The sequence below is a fragment of the Ursus maritimus genome, unplaced genomic scaffold, assembly GCF_017311325.1.
Source record: "Ursus maritimus isolate PB19 unplaced genomic scaffold, ASM1731132v1 scaffold_2, whole genome shotgun sequence".
NCBI classification, from domain to species: Eukaryota; Metazoa; Chordata; class Mammalia; order Carnivora; family Ursidae; genus Ursus; species Ursus maritimus.
Window position 1 is genome coordinate 30531678 of NW_024424452.1, and position 22978 is coordinate 30554655.

Consider the following 22978-nt stretch of genomic DNA (forward strand, 5'->3'; position numbering starts at 1 on the left):
CCTCACTTCTCCCCACAAAACTGTAAAAATGATCCCATGCCACCCTATGAAGTAAAATCAAATAAACCTCCTCTCCGCTTTGCTCCAGCTCTCTCTCCTTCTGTCTCCAGCCTAACTCCTGTCTCACTGAGGGTGGAATTTTCCATTTGTGGGAGTGGGGGCCGAAGGACAGGAACAAGGCTGCAGAGCAGATTTCCTCTGGCGCATCCTGACCCCCTCAATCAGAAGCTCAAGGGCTGGGACAGGAAATGCACATTTTACGCTCTCACCAGATAGTAGTTTTATCCACTGAAGTTTGAGAACCACTTCTGAAGAGAAGTACGCCTCAAGACTCTGTCCTTGGCCCGCTTGTCGTCACACTTTCCACAATCTTCAGTCCTTCAGGCATAGCAAACTTCTATCCACAACTCTTTCCTCAAATCAGTTCCTCCTTCTGGAGCTCTTAGAGAATGGTACCACCACTGCCCTACGTATTCAAGTTCGAAATGTGAGCATCAGCCTTGCTTCCTTCTCACCATCTCCCCTGTATCAGTTACCAACTGCTGCATAACAAGTCATAAATACACACACACACAGTGGTTAAAACGACAATGGTTTATTATTTCTCCTGAGTCTTCTCTAGCTTTACCTGGGCTCACTCATATGGCATCGTTCAGGGGGGAATGGAGGAGAAGATTTTCATTCTCATGTGTGCCTCAATTTCTCTCCATGTGGCCACTGTCTCTCCACGTGGTCGCTCATCATTCAGTGGTCTAGCCTGAGCACCCTTCCATGACAGCTGGACAAGGCTTGGAACTGGCGCAGGGTCTCTTTCTCACATTGTACTGGTCAAAGCAAGTCCCAAGGGCAGCCTAGATTCCAGAGGCAGGGAAAAAGAGGCCACATCTAGATGGGTGGAGTGGCAGGCTTGCACAAAGATGGCGGCAAAGGCTGGTGGCCATTGCTGGAAACTTTCATGATGTCTCCCTCCATGTCCAATCAGACAGCAAGTCCTGTGGCCTCACCTCTGTGTGATGTGATGGTGTAGTTCCCTAAATGGCCCCAATACGTCACCTCACTGTGAGCAGGGTCTCTGTTCTACCCCTGGACTCCGGGCTCAGGCATGTGACAGACTTTGCTAATGAGATGTTAGCCAATGTGACCTAACACAAAACAGGTACTTGCCGGTTTTCACTTTCTTCGCTTACTCCTCTGCCCTCACTATGAGAACACCTCTGGGCTAGCCTGCAGAAGGAAGACATACAGGGCCAGGCCAAGTCACCTACATGGTCTCAGCCAAGCCCATCCCAAACCAGGGACCCTGAGACACAGGAGAATCCAGCCAAGTGGTGCAGAGCCCCCAGTCAGACCCACAGGTGACCACCAGGTGTGTGAGTGAGTCCAGAAGAACCATCCAGCCAACCCACAGGCTCAGGAGCTAAATGAACACTTACTGTGTTAAGCCCCCAAGTTCGGGGTGCCAGCAGACAGCCGTCGCTGCATGACCTCATCGCCCTGCGACCCTCACCGCCTTGCAACCGTCACCGCCCTGCAACCCTCACCCTCCTTGGCCTGCAGTGGTTTCCGATCAGCCCTGCTAGGCTGTGCAGCCAGAACAGGCATCCCTCAGCCCGCAGAGGCTCAAGGCAGCAGAGATCATTTTTGGCTCCAACTACTCATACAGGTTCACGGGCACAGACCTGCTCATCGTTTCTTAGGGATACATATGACAGGAGCCCTACCGTCTCACGTTGCTACTGCATGAACACAGGCTCCAAAGGTGGAGCGCGTGAATTGTATGATCTTAAACGCTTCCACCCAGAAACAACCCCTATGCGCACAGCTTCTATCACGAGAATCGGTCACACGGTCATACCCAAAAAAGGAATAGGGAGTGCGGTCGGTGGCATGTGGCTGGAAGGAGAAGAGACCAGGAGTGGCCGGCACAGGACCGTCTCTGCTACACGTCTTACGGCCCTTTCCCCTCATGATTCAGACCGGGTCACTGCTACTCGGGCACCTTCCATGGCTCCCTATGGCCCAAGCTGGCACCAATCTTGACGTGGTTTTCGGTGGCCCCCATACTCATTTTACCTCTCCCACCCCATCTCTTGCTGCGTGGCACTGTGCACGCCGAACTCTATCTAAAACAGATCAGCAGGTATTTCCTTGGCACCCCCACCATTACTCCGTGGCCAGGTCTTTCACCATGACCGTCCTTCCCTGCTGGCCCTCCTCTGGGACAGGTCACCCCTCCGCGTCATCCCACGGAAGCCAATTCTTAGGCCCGTGGAATCCACTGCCTTCTCCTTTTCCGAACATGGCATGTTCCAGAAGTCTGAGCCCAGTTTTCCGTTTTAGTAACTCGGAAAGTGTGAATGCTGCAAACTTACCCAGAATCGGCATTTGAAAGTCTATTTACATCTCCTTTACATTTATTTAGTTTGGGGAGTTGGATAGATTTTAATTTTAAAATTTTTATTTCGGTCCCCCTGATTGAAGGTGGCAACGAGGACTAAGACAACAAAGCGAGAGCTGGAAATGTTGTCGTTTCAAATGTGGAAAACTTAGTACGTGCCAAAAGATTTAATTAGCTACATTTTAAAATGCTTTTAAAAATAAGTTTGTAAAAGTAGAGACACAGCAGAAAGATCCGTGGTTGCCAGGGGTTGGGTGGGGGAAGGGATGAACAAGCAGAGGGCTGGTTTTGAGGGCGGGGAGACTCTCCTGTGTCACATGTGATGGTTAATACTTGACATTACGCAACGTATCGAGTCTCACAGAACCTGCAACACCAAGAGTGAACTCTAACTCACACTCCGGAATTTCGTTAATAATAACGATTCCGTATTATGGTTCACCCATTGTAACAAACGACCCCCACCAACGCCAGATGTTAATAATAGGGGAAATTGGGGTGGGGAGGTAGAGAGGGAATATTCGGGAACTCTGAGCTTCCTGATATGTTTTTCCGTATGCCTAAAACTGCTCTAAAAACATTTTTTTTCTTTCAAAATTTGTTTATGCCTCCGAAGTGATTAGAGCTCAAATGTGCATTAAGAGTGCGGGGACACCTGTGTGTTTACCTTCTGTAGCTTCGTTTCTCAACCAGCTGCCCATTGTGATCACCTGGGAGATCTTAGGCCAGGCACGGGCTCCCCCACAGCCAGTTCAGTTAGAATCTTGGGTGTGGGGCCTTGGCATAGAAAGGGGTTTTGAACCCAGTTTCCGAGGTGGGGGGTGTGGTTTCTCCACACCAACAAACAACACTGGGGACGCCAGCCAGGTGTCCCACAGTTCAACTCAGCTCCTCGATTCTGAGGCTGTTCACCTGGAGATAGCGTTCGATTCCACAGGTTACAGGCTCAGTTTTACAAGACTGCTCCCCCCGAGCCGCCCCCCTGAATTAATATGTCAGTTGCAAATCCAGTTGTCACCTGTCCTTCTGACTGCCTGGCTGTAGTTTGGGGGTTCCAGTGACCCTCCCCTCCTTGGACCACAGACACCCATAAAAAGTCCAGATTGTTTTCTGACCTACTGGCTTCAAATTAGTTTTCCATGACCTACTCCCCCTTTGGATTCGACTGATTTACTAGAGCGACCCACAGAACTCAGAAAAACTTTCCACTTACCAGATGATGGTTTTTGCTGTAAAAGGATAAAATTCCAGAACAGCCAGGTGGAAGAGGTGCTTAGGGCAAGGTAATGGGGAGAGGGTGCAGGGCTCCCATGCCCCCACTGGGCACGACTCTCCCCAAACTCTGGGACGTTCACCAACCTGGAAGCTCTCCAAACTCCAAACTGCCAAGGCTTTGTCGCACAGGCACGCTTGATTAAATCATTGGCCGTTGGTGATTGGCTCAAGCTCCAGCCCTCTGAGGTCTGGGGTGGGGGGGGAGGGGAGGAGGGACTGAAAGTTCCAACCCTCCAATCACAAGGTTGGTTCCCTGGCAACCAGCCCCCGTCCTAACCGGAGGCTCTAAAGTCGCCTCATTAACATAACAAGAGACACCTTAATCACTCTCTTAGGAAATTGTCGGGGTTCTAGGAGCTGGGTGTCGATAATTGGGAAGAGGACCCAATGTGTTTATTATAAACCACAGCATCACAGCATGTTTAAAAAACCCTCACAGTTCTTTAAAACGACTTTGTATGTCAAATGTAATATTTATTTTTTAAACGATAAAATTGTCAAAATTAAAAAAAAAAAAGGAAGAAATAAAAACCCTTGGGGTCAGACTCCCTAGGGTGGGGATGAATGAGATCGGTGAGGGCAGATGACACGCGGCCTTACAGCCCATGCCCAGAAGTCGGAGGTTGTGTTCAAATCCTGCCTCCAACTCGCATGAGCTGAATACCATTGGGCCAGTGCCTTCCCATCTGCGGCCTCGGTTTGCTAATCTGTAAAATGGGGATGTTAAAGGCATATTTCCCCCCACCGCGTGTGGTTCCTGTGGGGATAAAGCACTGTAATTCATGTAAAGCACCAAGCACAGAGCATCCAGAGAGCAAAGATCCGATACAAGCTTGTGTTTAAGTAAACTCAGGGTCATACGTGAGAGCTGCAGATGTGAGATCCGGCACCGTATTTACAAATGCAGCAACAGAAGCCTACACCGGGAAAGTTGCGCAAAATCCCTCGGCAGGTTAGTGGATGAAACAGGACTAGCGCCTGGGGCAAGCTGGTCAAACATTTAGACGCTGACTCAGCAGGACCACAGCATTTTAACCCCCTGCAGGTTGAGTAAACACTTTTTGAGGTGCCTGCAGTTCTGCCTTTCACCATTAGGTGGCGCTCTCCCCCCACATATGATGAAAGTAGTCAGGAAATGACCAAAAAATTAAGTTTAGGTNGAATTTTCTACTTCTTTCCCTGGAAACAGCAAAAATATCTAACAAAGAGCTGTCTATATGCACCGCAAAAATATCTAACAAAGAGCTGTTTATATACATTTAACTTAAAATTGAGTCAAAAAATAAGGTTCATATCGACTACATATAGGGAAGCCTACCAGTGTTAGTTAAGAGTGAGGATTCCTGAATGCCAGGTGTCTGCATTCAAATCCCAGCTCTCTGTTTACCAGCTTTCGAGTCTTTTCTTCACGCTTCAGCTTCTTCCTTCATAAAATAGCAATAATAATATTAACTACCTGAAAGGGTTAGTTGTTGGGAGGATTAAACACGTTGGCATTCCCATAGGTGCACACTCATATCTTATTGTGGCTTTAACTTGCATTTCCCTAGTGTGTAATTATGTCGAACAGCTTTTCATATGCTCATTTGCTGTTAGCGTAACTTCTTCAACGAAATGTCTGCTCAGATCCTAAGCCCATTTAAAAACATTCTTGATTGTTTCATATTGCATTTCAAGAATCCTATATATTCTGCATACAAGTCCTTCATCAATTAATTATATGTTTGGCAAATATTTTTTCCTAGTCTGTGGCTTGTCTTTTCATTCTCTTAAAGAACGTCTTTTGAAGAGCTGTTCTTAATTCCAATGAGGCCCAGTTTGTTTGTTTTTTCTCTTACGGGTTGTGTTTTTAACGTCACTTCTGAGAGATCTTTGCCGAACATAGGTCACAAAGATTTTCTGTTTCTTTCTAGAATCTTTAGAGTTTCAGACTTTATATTTAGGTCTGTGACCCATTTGGAGTTAGTCTTTGTATGTGATTTTGGTATACGGTGCAAGGTGTGGGCTGAAATTCATTTTTTAATTATATGGCTATCCAATTGTTCCAGCACCATTTGTTGAGAAGACTGGCCTTTCTCCACAGAATTAACTTTGTGCCTTTGTTGAAAATCAGTTGACTGTAAATATGTGGATATATTTCTGGATTCTTTATTCTGCATGGATCTCTTGGAAGTCTGTGCTATCCTAGTGGTCTTTGTCCATCTTTGTGCCGATACCATACTGTAGTTTTATAATGTCTTGAGGTCAGAAGGTCTAAATCCTCCTCCTTTTTGCTTTTCAAAGTTGTTTTTGGCTATTTTAGGTCCTTTGAATTTGCATTTAAATTTTAGAACCAGTTTACTAGTTTCTGCCAGGAAAAAAAAAAAAAGAGCCTGCTGGGATGTTCATTGTGGTTTGCTTTGACTCTAACCTGCAATTGGGAAAGAAGTGACATCTTAGCACTATTGAGGTTTCCGGTCCACACATGTAATGTAGCTCTCTATTTAGGTCCTTCTGTATTTCTCTCAGCAATATTTTATAGCTCTCTTTATTCCCCCAGTCTTCTGTTTCTTTTTGGAGGCTTTCTATTGCTGCATTTTCAACTTCACTGATTTTTTCTTCTTCATTGTCCCAATCTGCCTCATTATGGGCTGAATGTTTGTACCCCCACCCCAACCCCCAATTTGTATGTTGAAGCCCAGACTCCCCATGTGATGGCGTTAGGAGGTGGGCCTTGGGGAGGTGATGAGGGTGGTCATGGGGTGGGGCCTCGTGATGGGATTAGTGCCCCCTTTCTCCAGGGGAGGAAACACAGGAGAGGGACACAGAGAGAAGGTGAAGGCAGCCATCTATCAAACAGCAAGAGAGCCTCACCAGAACCCACTGTGCTGGCACCCTGATCTCGGACTTCCAGCTTCCAGAACTGTGAGAAACGTGTTCCTGAGGGCACCTGGGTGGCTCAGTCGGTCAAGCACCTGACTTCAGCTCAGGTCATGATCTCAGAGTCCTGCGATTGAGCTCCGCTCAGTGGACAGTCTGCTTGTCTCTCTCTCCCTCTCCCCCTACTTTTGCTCTTTCTCTCTCTCTCAAATAAATAAAATCTTTTTTAAAAATACACGTCTGTTGTATAAGCCCCCCAGTCCGTGGTACTCTACGGCAGCCCCGGCTGCATGAAACACGCCTGTAATCCCATCTTGTGTATTTGTCATCTCAAGACTTTGTCGTTCCATCTCCCGATGTTCAATTCAGGTGTGGGGTGTGTGTGTGTGTGTGTGTGTATCTGCTGTGTTTCTGCTCAACATGTCCTATCTGTGGTCTAGCTTCTTGAATACACGGAACACAGTTGTAATGTTTAAAGTGTCCTCCCCTGCTAATGCTATTATCTGTGTCATTCCTGGTTTGGTTTCAGTTGATTGACACCCCCCCCCCCAATCATGGATCATATTTTCCTGCTTCTTTGCCTGCCTGGTCATTTTTATTAGATGCTAGGCATTGTGAATTTTACCTTATTGAGAGCTGAAATTTTTTTTCTTTTTACAAGTATTCTTGATCTTTTCTCTGGGGCAGAGCTAATTGACTGGAAACATTTTTTATCTTTTGAGATCTGGCTTTTTGGTATTCTCTAGATAGGACCAGAGAGGCATTAAGTCCAGGGCTCATTTTGCCCTAACACCGAGGCAAAACCCTTCTGAGTATTTGACTTGATGTTGCCCGAATTATGAAATTGTCTACTGTGGTTGGTGGGATGGAGAGCTATTCCCAGCCCCATGGGAGCTCTGGGGATTGTTCCCTCTAACCTCTCGGGATGATTCCTTCCCCAGCCCAGGGTTATGTCTTCATGTGCCTGCACTGGGGATGCTCTGCTAAGAGGGCCCCTCTGCGTATCTCCAGAGCTCGCTTTGGGTAGCCCTCTCCTCTTTGGAGCTCTGTCCTTCAGACTCCAGCCACACTGGCTTCCCGCCTTCCCAGCTCTGTCTCCTCAACGCAAGGAGCTCCCGTCCCTGCACTGCGGCCTGGAAGCTTTGTCCGGGCAGTGAGCTGGGGTAATTGTACAACTTGTTTCGTTTGTTGCTCGTCCCACAGGGAGGACTCTCCTTCGTGGCCTGATGTCCAGTGACTTCAAAATCATTGCTTTATATATTTCGAGTGTTTTTGAATTGTTTCAGTTGGGAGCGTCCAGCCAATCTCTTTTATCCAATCTTGGCCAGAAGTGAAAGTCCTATTAGGATACAAATATGGAAGAGACATATATTACCCACTAGAGTATCTATACCATATACATTGGTGTATATGAAATATATACTATGTATCACTAAAATGAATTTTTGTGAATGTGTAGATGTGTGTACGTACACGTATATGTGTATACATATATATATTAGTATGGAAGGCTTAACCCAAAAGTAAAAGGCTCCCTCTGTGCCCCGCACCCCTCAGTTCCACTCTTATCCCCCCAAGCGTAATCACCCTGGCCCTGGTTCCCGTGTATCCTTCTGGAAGTGTTTCCGGGTGTACAAGTTACGTATCTATCTGTGCATGTTACAAATACATCATACCATGTAAACTGTCCTGTATCTTGCTTTTCTTCACTTACATCTTAGGAATCAATTCTTATCAGCAACGGCAGGTCCATCTTCTTTTTATGCGGCAGCCTAAAAAGCCATAAAAAGATGACTTTTTATTTTAGCCACCCTGTACTGAGGGACAATGGTTAGTTCTGTCTTTTTTCGCTGCTACGACCAACGCAGCAGTGAACACACAGCCGCGTGTGCACGCACTTAGCCTTCATGGAGGCATGTATCTACAGGGAGATTTCCAGAAAGATTGCTGGGTTATTAGACACCAGCCAGGGCTGGTGCTCTAAGCGCCCAAAAGATACCTTCTTAAATTCCAATTGGGGGGAAACGTGTTTTATTGTAAAATGCAGGTTTGGGTTTTGAATGACACAGTCTGACATAGATGCTGAATTGAAAGCAAATTCTTTCCGGATTTTCTGTTTCCGCCGCGTGTGTCCCTGTGTTGCTGTTTTTCTAAGCACTGCTTGGAGCCACCTCCAGTCCCCAGTTTGGGCTGCCCGTCAGGCGCAGGTGCAAGATCCCTGCCTACCCACAGGGGGCGCCCAAGGAATGCTTGCTGATTTGATCTGTTCGCTGCAGAAAGTTCTGTGGGACGGCGCTGCTCCAGCCTCACCTAAGCAAGACAGTCTCGATGATGCTTTTCTTCCGTAGGCTGTTGGGTTTCCCATTAAATTCACAGATGCGAAGCTGTCCCCTTCGGAGCACGTGCCAGGCAGAGATTGTGGTAGAATAGTCGGTGTTGGACACGGTGTCTCCAGTTTGGGAGGCAGAGCTGGCAGTGGACGGGGTGCCCCCCCCCCGGGGGGGTTGTCACTTCAGTGACTCTCACCATCCACTTCCTGCAGAGATTCCAGAAAGAGAATGCGTTTTCCGTCAGCAGGCTTTAAAAGAGATTGAAGGAAAAGCCAAAAACAAAACAAAAAAAACTTGTGGTGGATGATAGGTCTCTAATCAGTGGCTACCTCGAGCATGTGACAGCCAAAGTAGATAATTGTTTTAACACCCCCGTCCTCTCTACAACAGTATCTTGGGTGATAGTAGTTTCGTTCCTGGTTAGTTTTGATGCAACAGACAAATACAGAGATTACCTTTCAGTTTTAAAGGCACTGAGTTCAGAGAAGAGTTCATGTATGAACTAAAATGTCCACTTTCCAAATTAAAGTATCACACCTCTAAGGTCATGCGCTCTTTCGCCGTTGTCCATTCTGGGCACGAACGGTCACACAGAATGACAGAATGGACGTAACCAAGTTCTGGTTTCTTCCCATCTCGGCTCTCCTTGTATATCTCGGGCCTACTGCCTGAACACAGGTGTGCAAAGCACCCCTAGGGGTTGGAGACGAAAATTGCACCCAAAGAGAGCGCCACCAATTCCCAAGCTTTAGGAACTTACTCTCAAAACAGTGCAGTGAGTCTGGTGTGTGGTGCTGACTGTGTAGCTAGCGGTCCTCTGAATTAACGTCTACGTATACTCTATTTAGTAGAGAATAAGCAATAAAAATAGGCTTAATTTGAAACTTACATTTTATTAAAACCCACCAGTATCTTAAGCGGAATTATCACAGGACCCTGCAGTTCCCCTCCCTGATATATATTCAGGAGGACTGGAAACTTGGACACGAATGTTCATAGCAGCATTATTCATGATGTGCAAATGTCCATCCACAGATGAGTGGATACACAAGAGTGGTCGCTCTCACAATGGAGTAGTATTCTGCCACAAAAAGGAATGAAGTACTGATAGCTGCTAAGATGTGGATGAACCTTGGAAATGCCACGGTCCCACCCTTGGCGAGGCACTGCTAAAAGTCCAAGTTATACTCCAAAGGCCTTACTTTTAGTATTTTTCACTTGCTAAATTTTTAGATGTTGGAGTCTTTTGGACTGGGAGGTCAGGCTTACCATTCCTTTTTCCGCTGAGCTATAGCCAACTGTTCTCAGTTTATCTTTCTCATTTAATGGCTTCTGACGTTCTGTTGTTCATCCGTCTACCCATCTATCCATCCACCCACCCACCCACCCACTCATCCTTTCATTTTTCTCATTCATTCAACACACTCCAGTTGTGCACCTGCTATGTTCCAGGCATTCTACTAAGTGCTGTGGATGCAATGACGAGGAAAATCCAAACAAGGTCCTTTCCCTCCCAGAACTTACTTCAGAGTCTCACTACTCCAAGTATGGCCCCTGGACCAGCCTCCACTGGGGACTTGTAAGAAATGCAGCATCTCCAGGCCTGTCCCAGCCCGCCTCAACTAAAATCTGCTTGCATGTGTTTTTATCTTCACAGACAATCTCTGGAAATAGTATAAACATCTGATAATAGTAGTTATATCTAGGAAGACTGGACGTAGCTAGGGATGATGAGAAAAATCTAAATCTTACTTTATATCCTTAGATATTGGTCACATCGTTATTTTTGGACATGAACCTTTCGTGCTTCCAACATATCCTGAGTCTTTTTGGCCCATTTCTTGACCGCCCTGGATGTGCACGTGCTTCCTGTACAGTGTGGTGCCTCCTCCTAAAGGATCCTACAAAGGAAAGCGTTGGAAGTGTGTAGGGGGTCCAGAGCCCACCCTATTAGATAGGGGTGGGCCTCAAGCCTTTCATTCTAAGTTCTCCGTGGAAATTCAATGAGTATATGTAAAACATCAAATATACAGAAGGTGCTTAATATTATCTTCTTCTGCCTTGGTCATTTATAGCCACTGTTTTCGGTCGTAATTAGGGAGAGAAACACTTCTTTGAGGGTTAGGCTCCTCTTTTTCCTATAGCAGAAGGGGGAAAGTCCCCACACATCAACCACCCCTCTTGTTCTGTACCTTGAGATCTCGTTGCCACTCCCACTAGCCCAAGAGGGGGCAAGTTTCTTGATGGGTAAAACCATTGGTAGAGATGAGAGGGTTGAATATTCTTTCTGGCACAATCCAGCTCTTGATTCTAGATGCCCATTCATTCATTCATTCGTCAGTGTGCTGGTTGCTGGGGCTTAGTGGTGAGCCAGAGAGACATGGTCTCTGCCTCATGATCCCTCCCCCGCTCCCTTTACTGAGTTAAGGTGTGTTGAAGTATGACTTACATACAGTAAAATTCCCCCTTTTTAGTGGACAGCTCTGTGTCCACTACACTGTCACCGCCCCACGTTTTCCCATGCTCCTTTGCGGTCAGCCCACCTCCCCTCACCCCCAGCCCCTGGCAGCCCCTGGTCTGTCTTTTGTCCACGTGGATCTGTCTTTCCAGAATGCCTTCTAAGTGGAATCGTACAGGATGTGGTCTTCTGAGTCTAGCGGCTTCTATTTGGCTTAATCCATTTGAGACTCCTTTTTTACTACGGAGTAGTATCCCATCCCACGGATGCCCCACTTTGGTGTCGTCTTGGGGACAAAGAGGGAAGGAAGACGACTAACCCCGACCAGATGATCCCTGAGCTGACAGAGTTTCCCGAAGTGGACTACATTACATTTTCTCCCAGCGGCAGAGCTAGGTGTGAAAGGCCGATTTGATTACTGTGGAACAGTAGAGCAATACCATTTCGTGCATCTCCAAGGGTGCAACTTGAGAAACTCCCCTTCACTTTGTTTTTTGCATGTGTTTCCATTGGGACAATATGGCCCCAGCCGGCCTAAAATGAGCAAGAGCCCAGTGAAGCCCCGCTCCCCCAGGCTTTATGACAACAGTGCCCGAGTCATAGAGCTCCGGCCCATCACTAGGAGAAGATCCTTCCCCTTCCTGCCGTGCCTTGGCCCCTCAGAGTTTTGCCCAAGGGCAGCTGATGGGGGAGAATGGAATTTCTTGGAACCACTCAGACCGCCAATTACTGTGGCCCCAAGAAAGCCTGTGGCTTCAGTGCGCTGCCCCCGGCCGTGCCGGCCTCGGAGATCCAGGAATGTTACCAGCCCTATTACCTGCCTGGGTACCGCTACCTCAACTCATGGAGACCCAGCCTCTTCTACAAGATCTCCAACGCCCAGACCTGCATGGATGAGGGAGCGACGTGCCGCAGCGCCCTGAGGCCGCCCACCATCCTGCCAGCACTCCGCTCCGCCCTCTTCTGTCGCTACAGCCCCCATGACTGGGACAGGTCCAACGAGCTGCAGATGCGCGGGGCCGAGGCCTCTCGGCTGTGGGCCAGCCGACTGACCGGCGACTCCATGAGGCTCATGCAGGACAAGGACCAGCTGACCCGCCAGATGCAGGAGGGGACCAGCCGGAACCTGGGCCAGAGGCTGTCGGACATCGGCTTCTGGAAGTCCGAGCTGGGCTATGAGCTGGAGAGGCTTCTGAAGGAGAACCACAGCTTGGAGACAGTCAAGAGGCGGCTGGAGTGTGCGGCCGAGGAGCTCAACTGTCCGCTGCAGGTGAGTGTGGGTCAGGAGGGGCCGTGGCAGCCGCTGGGAGGGCAGCCCTGGGCGCTCCGCTCCTCTCCAGGGAAGGTCAAGGCCATGGGCACTTTGCAGGTCGGTTCTCCCTGCATCATCATTTGCGCTTAGTTCCTACAGCCCAGGATTATCCCAGTCGAATCAGGGTTCCTCAGACTGAATGGGATTTCCTTCGCTCCTTGGGATCACAGCAGAACTGCAGGGGTTTTACCCAGACATTCCGCGTGTGCTTGTGTGTGCATGTGGGCACACGCACGCAGGGGGCTCTGTACAGGGTATATTTAAAATAATTGCTGTATTTTTCTCCATAGCCCTGAACACCCTCTAACATACTCTCTAACTTACGCATGTATTTATTTATCGTTTTGCGCCCTGAGCTAGACTCTAAGTGCCACGAGGGTGGGGATTTTTGTCTGCTCTGTCACTGGGCGTGTTCCAGATGGAACCTCAGCTGTGCTGGGCAGCATGAGCAGTGTCTATGCTGATCGCCCATTGTCTGGGCCAGTGTTCTGAATGTCTTCCCAGCCTCGCATACTGCGTGGCACACAGTAGGCACTCAGTAACTATTTGTTGAGTGAACGAAGACCTATCTGGATGTGGACGTTCTCGAGGCTCCTTGGTCTCCGGTCATATCCTGGATCAGTGAGGATTGCTTTTGGCGGCATGTAACAGACACCCAACTGTGGCTCAGTGAAGGCTCAGCCAAGTAGGAATTGATTTTTCTGTCCTGATGAGAATTCCAGAAGGAAACAGAGCAGGCTGCTGCCACCTCCACTTGATGCCAGAGGGGACCCTGGCGCCTGTCTTTCTGCTCTGCCGTCCACAGCTTGTGGCTTTTGTCCTACTACTCGCGAGATTTCATATCTCCTCTTGCAAGCTCCTACTGGTAAGGAGCATTTTGATCTTCTCATTTGAGGCAGGAAGATAGGGACAGGACAAAGGGCCCCCTGTGCCAACCGTGTCAGGGAATGTCAGTTTTCTGGAAAGGAACACCCTGCGTTTCCATTCCTAGCCCATTTGCCAGAACTCTCCTGGGCTCCGTGGCTGCAGAGGAGTCTGGGCAAGTGAGTGGTTTTCACGGGGTCCCGGAGCCAGCATCGGGTAAGGAACCGGCATCATCTGCCTCGTGCTGCGGGAGCTAATCTTGGTCACACAGGATGATGTTTGGCTGCTCCCTGGAGCAGGTGGGGACTCAGACCCTCCTGCCCGGCAGCCACCTGCAGCTGATTCTGCTCCATGTCAGGTGTGGGGACATCTGGAGGAGAGGTCCTGCCTCCAGATCCCTCAGGAGACATGGCGCGGGTCCCCCCTCCCATTATGGGGACTCCTACTGTGTCCATATGTGCCCATGTTTCTCCTCTGAGAGGAGAGTGGGCAGGGGGACCTAAGGCAACATCTAAAACCTATTGCTGTCCTCTCCTGCTCTCCTCACCCCTCCAGCCTGTCTGGGAAACCCGGCTCTGCCTGGTCACCGGCGCAGCGCCTCTGACAGCCATGTGGTGGCTTGGGGGGGGACCAGAGATCTCTCTGCTCCACTTCTCCCCAGCTCCAGGGCTACCACCCTTGTCCCTGGACAATGATGCTGCCTCCTTCCTGTCCTCCCCCACTCCCGCCCTCCTCCACTCCCACCCTCCTCCCACCCATCTTCCAGCCAGAGGGGGCAATTTTAAATATTAAACTGGATCTCCACATCCCTCACTAAACCTCCCCTCAATGCACACTGTTAACATCCAAATTCCTTGTCACCAGCTCCAGCCCCTGCACAGCTCAGGCCCTGCTCTCTGCTCTAGCCTCACCTTCTCCAGTTCCGGGGTCTTCCTGTCTGCTCCTCCTCCTACCTCAGGGCCTTTGCACTTGCTGTTTCCTCTTCCTGGCACATTGTTCCCATTCATCTCTGCTGCTTCTGATAATTCAGGTCTGGGTCTGTCACCTCCTTAGTGAAGTCCTTCCCGGCCAACCCCCCACCGGTTGCTCCCCACCCACCCACGCCACCCTGTTCACATCCAAGCCCTCCTGACACTCAGAAATGATTGCACCTCTTTGCGTGTTTACTTGTGTGTGTTCTCTCCTGTCTCTTAGAGCTCTGTTAATGCAGGGACCCTCTGATTGGTTGATTGTGGTATTCCTAGCACCTTGATCGGGTGTGGTCAGAAAAGGGGCTCAGTAAATTCTTGTGAAATCAGTGAGCCCCTCTGCCCTCCTGAGTTCCCAGATGCATTTGCACCCTAGCACCAAGATATGCGGCTCCCTTTGTGACATCACAGGCTCGTGGCCCAATCACCAGCCTTCCTCAGCCCCTCGTTGCAGGAGCTCCCCTGAGCAGCCACTTCTCCCGTCTTCCTTTCCACACCACTTATGGCCCCAGGACCGTTGCTGCAAGGTGCATGGCTGTGTGACAGGGTTGCCTGGGTCTCGCCTGGCCCTGGTCACTTTCCAAAGCTCTCCCCTGCCCCCTCCCCATTTACAGATCTTCAAAAAGGCGTTTTCACATCTATTCATAGGTAACATTTATTGACCACATTCTGAGTGCTTTGCACTTGTCGAGCCCACTTAATCCACACGGCAAACCTGTGAGATAACTGCCCCAGTATTCTGCCCATCCGCAGTCATGGCATCTCGCGGTCCCCACGGGAGGAGAAAGGGAGGTGAAGCCCACCCACAGGCACAGGGCTGAGGCTACACGGAGCATCCAGGTTTCCTGGGGATAAAACAGGTCACGGCAAAGATAGATGGGAGTCGCCTGCGGTCAGGGTCTCCCTACAGGTGCAGGGAACACACGCCATTTCCTGCTGCTCCCTACAGGTGGCTCTGGAGTGTCTGTACCATCGAGAGAAAAGGATCGGGATTGATTTGGTCCATGACAACGTGGAGAAAAACCTTATCCGGGTAAGAGGCCTCCTGGGTTCCGCCCGGCGGCCTGAGGGAGGAGGGAGGGCCCGCTGCTCACAGAGGTTTCCGAGCTGCCTACCAGGAGCAGAAACCATGTAACCCCTTGCAAAGTCGGGGCTCAGAAAGTATTGTTGGGGGCCTACATCGCGTGGAGAACAGGGAGATGTGCAGTCACGGAACCCGCAGTTTTGATCTCCAAAATGGGCATAATAATAATAATAATAACAACAACAACAACAATAATGAAAGCTAGCATTTATGGAGCACCTACTGTATGTCACACGCTGTACCGTTTCATATGCATTATTGACTATAATGATAAAACAATCTACAAATGAGCACTTGGCACGTAGTAGGTGCTCAATTTTCTTTTAATCAGGAGGTGTGTAAAAAAGGAAGAAAGTAAAGCAAGGAACTGTGGAGCCTCCACAGATGACCCTTAACTGTCTGGCCCCGGGGATCAGGTGGGGTGAGGCAGGAAATGGGCCCCGCCCTGAGATTTCACCTGGGGGTGGTCAACGGTGGGCAGCGAGAGGTAGGGGTGGCGTCACTCGTCTAGGACGCGGGGTGCGGTGACTTTCTAAGGGGCACTGCTCTTTTTGACATTTTTCATTGCAGGAAGTAGATTTGCTAAAATGTTGCCAAGAACAGATGAGAAAACTAGCTCAAAGAATTGATATCCAGATGCGGTAAGAGCTGCTTTCTCTCCCCCTTCTCAGGGTCTGTTTTGGGACTCCCCAGTTTCCAGGGGTAAGCAGACAGGCTTGCCGGACGTCTCTCGGTTGTTCTTTCGGTCAGTGGCATGCTGCCAAGTGTTTAACAACCAGCTCTCCGGGGAAGAACATGAAATCCTGATTTGGAGCACTGTCCAAGGTCGATGGTGTCAGTGCTGCAGCCGCAGTGGCTCATCTCGGTCTCCCAGAGCGCGCCCCCCAGTCTTCATGACCCAGAACTTCACTGGCTGCTCTTGTTTGCACGCAGGGCCTTGGCAAAAGAAATGGGCCTCACTGAGGCCCCCCTTAGCCTGGGGCTTCCCCGTGTGAGTTCCCAACTTGGGGAGGTGGCAGAGAGCGGGTGGCATTAGGCATCAAGGTTGGGGGGGCAGCAGCGCATCTCCAGAGGGGAGCTGGTAGATGCCTTGAGCCCAGAGTCTTCAAAAGCAATCAGCTTTTTGTTCTTGAAAGATGACATGACCAGTCTCATGACAAGTCAGGAGGCTCCCCCGCATAATTAGAGGGAGGCCTGAGTTTTACAGGGCTTGGGGCCCCCTAGCTAAGCCCTTGGCACTCGGCTCCCCTGGAGATAGCCTCCACTCCTGGGGCTGGAGCTGGGCACTGCCTTTAGCTCTTACGGGGCACGCTGCTCTGCTGGTTTCTCCTTCTCCTTTCCTCAGACACAAAGAGCAGGGGGAGGGCTGGTCACCTAGCCCCAGCTGCGCCTTCCGGCTGCATGGGGCATGTGGGTAACCTGGACAGGATGCCGAGAGGTCAGGCAGCTTGCATATAGGCTCCGGGGGCTGGCCGTACCCCAGAAGGAGCAGTCGCCCCCCCCCCCAACACACAGAGCAGCCCCTCGCCTCCACTGAGGACTGGGCGGCGGGACAGGATCACCCAGGGCAGTGTTGAGAAGCTCCCTGCAGATCAAAGGGTGAGGTCAGGGCAGACCGCCGAGGTGGAGGCTGTGGAAATGAGGAGCACACGGCAGTGGCGTAGGGACCGGTGAATGGCCAAAAGCAGGGCTGACTTCTGTCATGTGTGCGCCTCTGACCTGATTGCTGACAAGTACATCACCCACTTGGACTACTGTTTGCCTCCTGTTTGTCTTTAAGTTAATTTGCTTTAAAAAAAAAAAAAAACAAACCAAAAAAACCCTTACATACTTGCATTTTAAAGGAACGTTTTAACAGGGAACGCTTCGGGCAGGCAAATATCTTCATTGTGTTTTTCTTGCCCTTATTTTTATGATCACCTATTTTGGGCAAGAAAGAGTGGTCTTCCATTTGTGGTTGACACCGGGCTATGGCAGAACTCGGCGTGGAGGCGCCGGAGGGCTGGAGTTTGGGAACTGGGACAGCTCGAGCCGGCAGAGTGAACAGAATCCCAGACTGGAAATTGGGGAACTGGACCCTGGAAGGGAAATCATCCCAAGACAGGACTGGGGTGAGGGGGACCGCTCGTGCAATGCCAGCAATGAAGCAAGATGTGGGAGAGTAAAGAGAGCCAGAGAAGGAGAGGGACAGACACAGAGCAAGAGGAAACACGAGTGAGATGAGGGACAGGCACCAAGAAGTGAAGGCAGCTGAGGCAGGGAGGGTGGGGGGAGAGAACATGAGCAGGTGGAGAGGCGTCCCTCCCCTTTGCCAGAACAGAGGCCGAGCCCCTCTCAATAGAGGCTGTTTGACGTGGGGCTGTGGCCCACTTGTCTGAGGATGCCCGTCTTCTTGCAGGAAGCAGCTCGTGTTGCCAGGGCTCCCTGATTAACCTGGAACCGGCCAGAGCCTCCTTGGCAGAGCCTCAGTGTGCCCTTGCCCCTGTGTGTGTGGGGGGGGGGTGGAGACTCCACGGCTGACCCGTTCAGGTGGCCTCCCTGGCGCCAGGCTGTTGACTCATGGTTTTCTGGGTGAGGCCTCAGGCCTGCATCTGGGCAGAGCTGTGTCCCCACCTCACCAGAAGCCCCAGCAAAGCAGAAAAGGCTGAGCAGAAGCCATGTCAGGGCTTTTCCTCGTAGGCTGGCAGCAGGGTGAGCCTTGGCACAGCTGGGCTCTATGTCATGGGCCAAGAAGGGCAGACGGGCTGCCCCCTCTTTCTCCAGGCTCATTAGCAAGGGCCAGGGAGCTGGATTCTGAGGCCCTGGATCCCCTCTATTGCTCAGGCATGTTTCTTTTCTACATTCTGGTCTTCATGTTCCCGTTCATTAGGCAGGACACGGCCCCATTCCTCCATGGTTCTGCCAATTCAGAAGGCCCCAGGAGCCTCAGGATGGTTCCTCCTGTCCCAGCATGACACCCTGAGCATTCTGATAGGTGGGAGCCCACCATCAAGATTTGCTTTCCTTGCTTCTGGCGTGTTTGAAACCCCTCACCAACATCCAGTATCTATCTACAGCAGAAAAAGGAAGTGGCAAAACCACGAACAGAGAAAGACAGGAGAGAGGGACAGAGAAAGAGATGCAAAGTCCCCACGACAGAGAGAAACCAAGAAAGAAGAGGCAGAAAGAAAGATCTCTCTCTCTCACTCACACACACACACATACACACACACACCCGTGTGAAATGTGCACCACTCACTTTAGTTGGTGTGTCTGGACATTAGCTGGCTTAGTGAAGGTTATCCCTTTCTTTATTCCCTGTCACCTCGAAGCACCTCAAGGATACAGTCCCAGTCAACACTCGTGTGTCTTTAACACTGACTAATCTTGTTTCAATCAAGACAGAGACAGAAAAGCTCAGGCTTAGGACCTTCTGGAGACAACAGATTCTACCTAGGATTCTGTTAGTGTTTACTTAGTATTTATAACTGAGGTGACCTTTTAACGGAAGGTGCTACTGATGTTCCTTTAAAGACAGTGATGTCGATTTTCCCTTTAAAATACACTTATTTATATTTTAAAAGTGATTTTTAAAAAATAGCAAGTAACTAATAGTGCAGGTACTCTGAGAAAATGGCAAGAATCACGAAAGTGGTTCTCCAGGGTCTGGAGTTTGGCACATGGTGGCCTTTAAGTCTAAGCTTCCCAGCCAAGATACGAGCCCTGCAGGCGCAAGGACTGGCCCAATGTCCTCAGCTCACCTCGGATCTGCCCCTGGCTCCACCCAGTCCCTGACTCCGCCCAGTCCCTGACTCCGCCCAGTCCCTGGCTCCGCCTAATCCCTGACTCTGCCCAGTCCCTTATTCTGCCAGCCTTAATGAGGTGCTTACAGGTCCCTAAATGCCTGGATGTCTCTAGCTACTTTGCCATGTGATGTCCTCAGCTTGGAATTGTCCTCACCCCTTCACCCAACTTGGTCCACCTGTCTACTTATAAAAGTAAGACCTAACTCAGAAATGTCCTCAGCTTGAGTTTACGGCTTCCTCCTCTGTGTTACTTTGTATCCTTTTCAAACCTTCACTGTTACCCCTACTATTCTTTGTTTTTACTGTATTTGCACAAATCTGTGAGCAACTTGAAGGTAGTGCCTGGGTTTTATTCATGTCTTTTCCCTCTGTGCCTGGCATAGGGTCAGACACAATGATCTGTGAAGTGATTTAAATCAGTACCAGGCTCTGTCCAAAGTGAGAATCCATATCTTCTAAATCAGGTCAGCCAAGTACGGCGGGAGGGCCAAATCTGGCCCTCCACCTTTTTCTGTAAAGTTTTATTGGGACATAGCTACGCCCATTCACTTACATATTTTCCTGCGTAGTTGAGTAGTTGCAACAGAGACCATATGACCCACAAAGCCTAAAATATTTAGTATTTGACCCTTTACACTAAATGTTTGCCCACCCCTGTTCTCAATGACAACAGATCTGCTTGGACTGGGGGGAGGGGAGAAGTGTGGGGAGGCTGTGGGTATGTGATGCGGGCATCAAAGTGGCACAGGGCAGAGAAGCCACTGGGGGTAGACAGAGTACCCTTCTGGGAGTCCAGAGACTTGGCTTTCAGCAATGGCGCTGCGCCACCTCCTGGGTGGCCTGTGTGAGGGACCCTGGGTAGGTACAGAATCTTCAGACAAATCCTTGTCCCACACAGCGATAACCGAGACGCTCAGCATGCTCTGGAGAGGGACTTTGAGGACAAAACCTCGGCCCAGTTTATCGATGAGCAGTGCTTTAACCTGAGGAACACGTCAGACTGCATCAGCTTCTTCCACGGTGTGGAGAAAGTCGATGGCACGTAAGTACTGGGCTCTTGGTCCCCATCTCTGGCCGAGCCTGATGGGAGTGAGGGCTTCCGGGTCTGCTCCTGCCAAGGAACCATAAAGGGTCATGATGCACCAGTCAAGTAAGAAGCAAAGTGGGTGAGTGGGGATCCTCGGTTGCAAGCCACAGAATCCAGTTCTAGCTAACTTGAGACAAGATGGAATTTACTGGAAGGCTGTGGGGGAGCCACAGATTTCAGGAGAAGGCTAGAGGGGAAGGTTCTGGAAGCTTGAATGAGCCAGGAAGTGGGAGCTAATCAGATGTATTGTCAGCACTACTGTCTCTTCATTTTTTGCCTCACTTTAGCCAAGATTCAAATTCCAACAAGAGGGTGCAAGAGATTGGCTTAGTGAGGGTCACATAGCCACCGCCATTGGGCCAAGGCATTCCGGGCACCCAGATTGGCAATTCCACTAAACAAATCCAAAACAGAATGGCTGTAACCAGAAGGAGGAGGGGTCCAAGCTCAGCTGGGAGAGCCGACTGATGCCCATCAGAGCCGGTAGTGGTTTAAGAGTGGATTCTGGAGCCAGGCTGCCTGGCTTCACATTCAGCCTCTAAACTCATGCTTGGGGCAAAGTACTTAATCTCTCTGGGCCCCCCTTTCTTCATCTGTTCTGGAATAAAAATAGTGCCCACCTCCCAGAGCTGCTATGAGTATAAGAAGGTGGGCGTGTGGGGCGCTGAACACGGAGCCTCGTGTGGGGGAATGACAGCAGCTAACTTGTGTTGAGTGCTTGCCGTGTGACTTCATTTTCTTGTCACAGCAACTCCAAGGTAGGTGCCTTCTGTGTGCCTCGCTCTGTCGTGGGCATGTCACTGTTTCTGGAATTTCAGGTCGAATGAGGGCATGCTTTCCCAATCGGCAGGCAGTCCAAGGCCCGGGATAATGAGGGCTGGACAGAGCAGTGCTCTAGGTACAGGGAGAGGATAGTATCTACCTTGGTCTCTTTAAAAAACAAAAAAACCCCAGAGAACTTCTAGCACAATATAATTGTGCTTGGCATGTAGTAAGTGTGCAGTAAATGTTTGTTGAATGAGCGAATGAATGAAAAGAGAAATGGAGGGAGAGAAGAGAGAGAGGAAAGGAATTTCATGGCAGTCTCCTTGGCCCTGAGCCTAGGGCCACCTCCTGGACCTTAGTAAATATCAAAGCGTTGCACTGATCCTTTGGGGTTTCCGGCAGTGGCAACTCATCGGGACCCTCCTCCTCTTCCTGACAAGGCGACTCCCCCCATGGCACTGGCAACATCAGCAGGACTTCAGAGACCTCACACCCCTTGGTGGCAGCTGTCCATCTGGAGAGGGAGTCTAGAGGGTTCCATTCCCAAACAGATGCCCCCCTGAAAGCTTGTGCGGCCAGGGGCTGGCAGGGACTCGGGGCCTGCTGTGTAAGTCCCCCGTCCAGCGACTCCGGCTGGAGAGCAAACACTGTGGGTGTGACTAATCGCTCACCAGATGCGCCAGCCCAGGGCTCTGGACTGGGGATTTTCTTAAAGCAGGGCCATGTCTGGGCAGGCGAAAGGACATTGGGAGACCGAATTGCAGGAGCTCTGGCTCACCCGAGTTCTCATAGTCGGGGGTTAGCCAATGATGTGATGGTGCCAGTAGTAGGTGCCCTTTACCTGATGTTTGCTGAGTGCTAGGCACCGCTCTTGCAAACAGCATCTTGTGAATCATAAACACTCACCAAGCGCTTGCTGTAGCCAGGTGCTAAGACAGGGGTTTCACATTTAGTCCCTCAACACCCCCCGGGGGGGGTAGATACCATTATTATCCCCATTTTACAATGAGGAGACTAAAGCTCAGAGAGTAGAAGTGACTGGACCAAGCTCATACAGTGAGCGTCAGAGCCACAGTCTGAGCCCACGTTGGACATGGAGCCTGTGTGTTTTATCTTGGCACTTTCTGCCTCCCAGCAATGCCCACTGCCGTCTCCTCCATCCTTAGAGGACATGGGCCCCACAAAGCACACTCCCCTACTGAGGCACACCGCCTTCCAGCAGACAAGCTGCTTCTGTACATTCCTCCCAGGGAGAGTGTGATTGAGCGGGCTCTGTCCTCTGGGGAGCACAGCTGTCTGCTCCAGAGGAGGGCGAGGAGTTAGAGGTTGCCGCTCCTGACCTTGACAGTGCCCCATTCAGCAGCAGGAGACACACTCCGAGTCAGTGTGCAGTCTCTCTCTGCTGTCCCTGGTGCCTTCCCTCTCCTGGATTGATGGTGGATAGCTTTGTGACCTTGGAAAAGACGCTTCACCTCTCTGAGCCTTGAGCGTTTGTTGGCTGAAAGATCTGGATCAGACGCTGTGCCGTCTCCCATCTCCAGAAGGCTGAGACCCCTGTTATGCTTTATTTTTATAGTTCCTGCCAAAGACAGACAGGGCAATCACATGTGATATGTAGTTTTTTAAAAAATTTCTATTCACCATGCAATCTAAATGTGCTTTAAAATGTCTGAAAAGAGACTTCTATTTCAGAAAGTTGAGTCTCCTTTTTTTTTCTACTGCCCGAGAAGAAAGATGTTTTATTTAAGAACTGGAGATCTCCCAGCTAGAAGAGACCTTAAAAAGTTACCCAG

General features: G+C 50.1%; 1 protein-coding gene across 4 annotated transcripts in view; it reads left to right on the forward strand.

Annotated features, from left to right (window-relative positions):
* The window catches only part of TEKT5 (tektin 5), a 49921-nt gene that overhangs the window by 1800 nt on the left and 25143 nt on the right, over window positions 1-22978 (forward strand). For 2 of the 4 annotated variants that reach the window (XM_008696900.2, XM_008696902.2), the window contains exons 3-6: window positions 11473-12590; window positions 15414-15497; window positions 16119-16189; window positions 20232-20375. In XM_008696900.2, the coding sequence (XP_008695122.1) occupies window positions 12015-12590; window positions 15414-15497; window positions 16119-16189; window positions 20232-20375 (875 nt within the window). In that variant the 5' untranslated portion in view covers window positions 11473-12014. The remainder of the gene's footprint in view (window positions 1-11472; window positions 12591-15413; window positions 15498-16118; window positions 16190-20231; window positions 20376-22978) is intronic. The other 2 variants (XM_008696901.2, XM_040635332.1) reach the window with 2 other exon arrangements.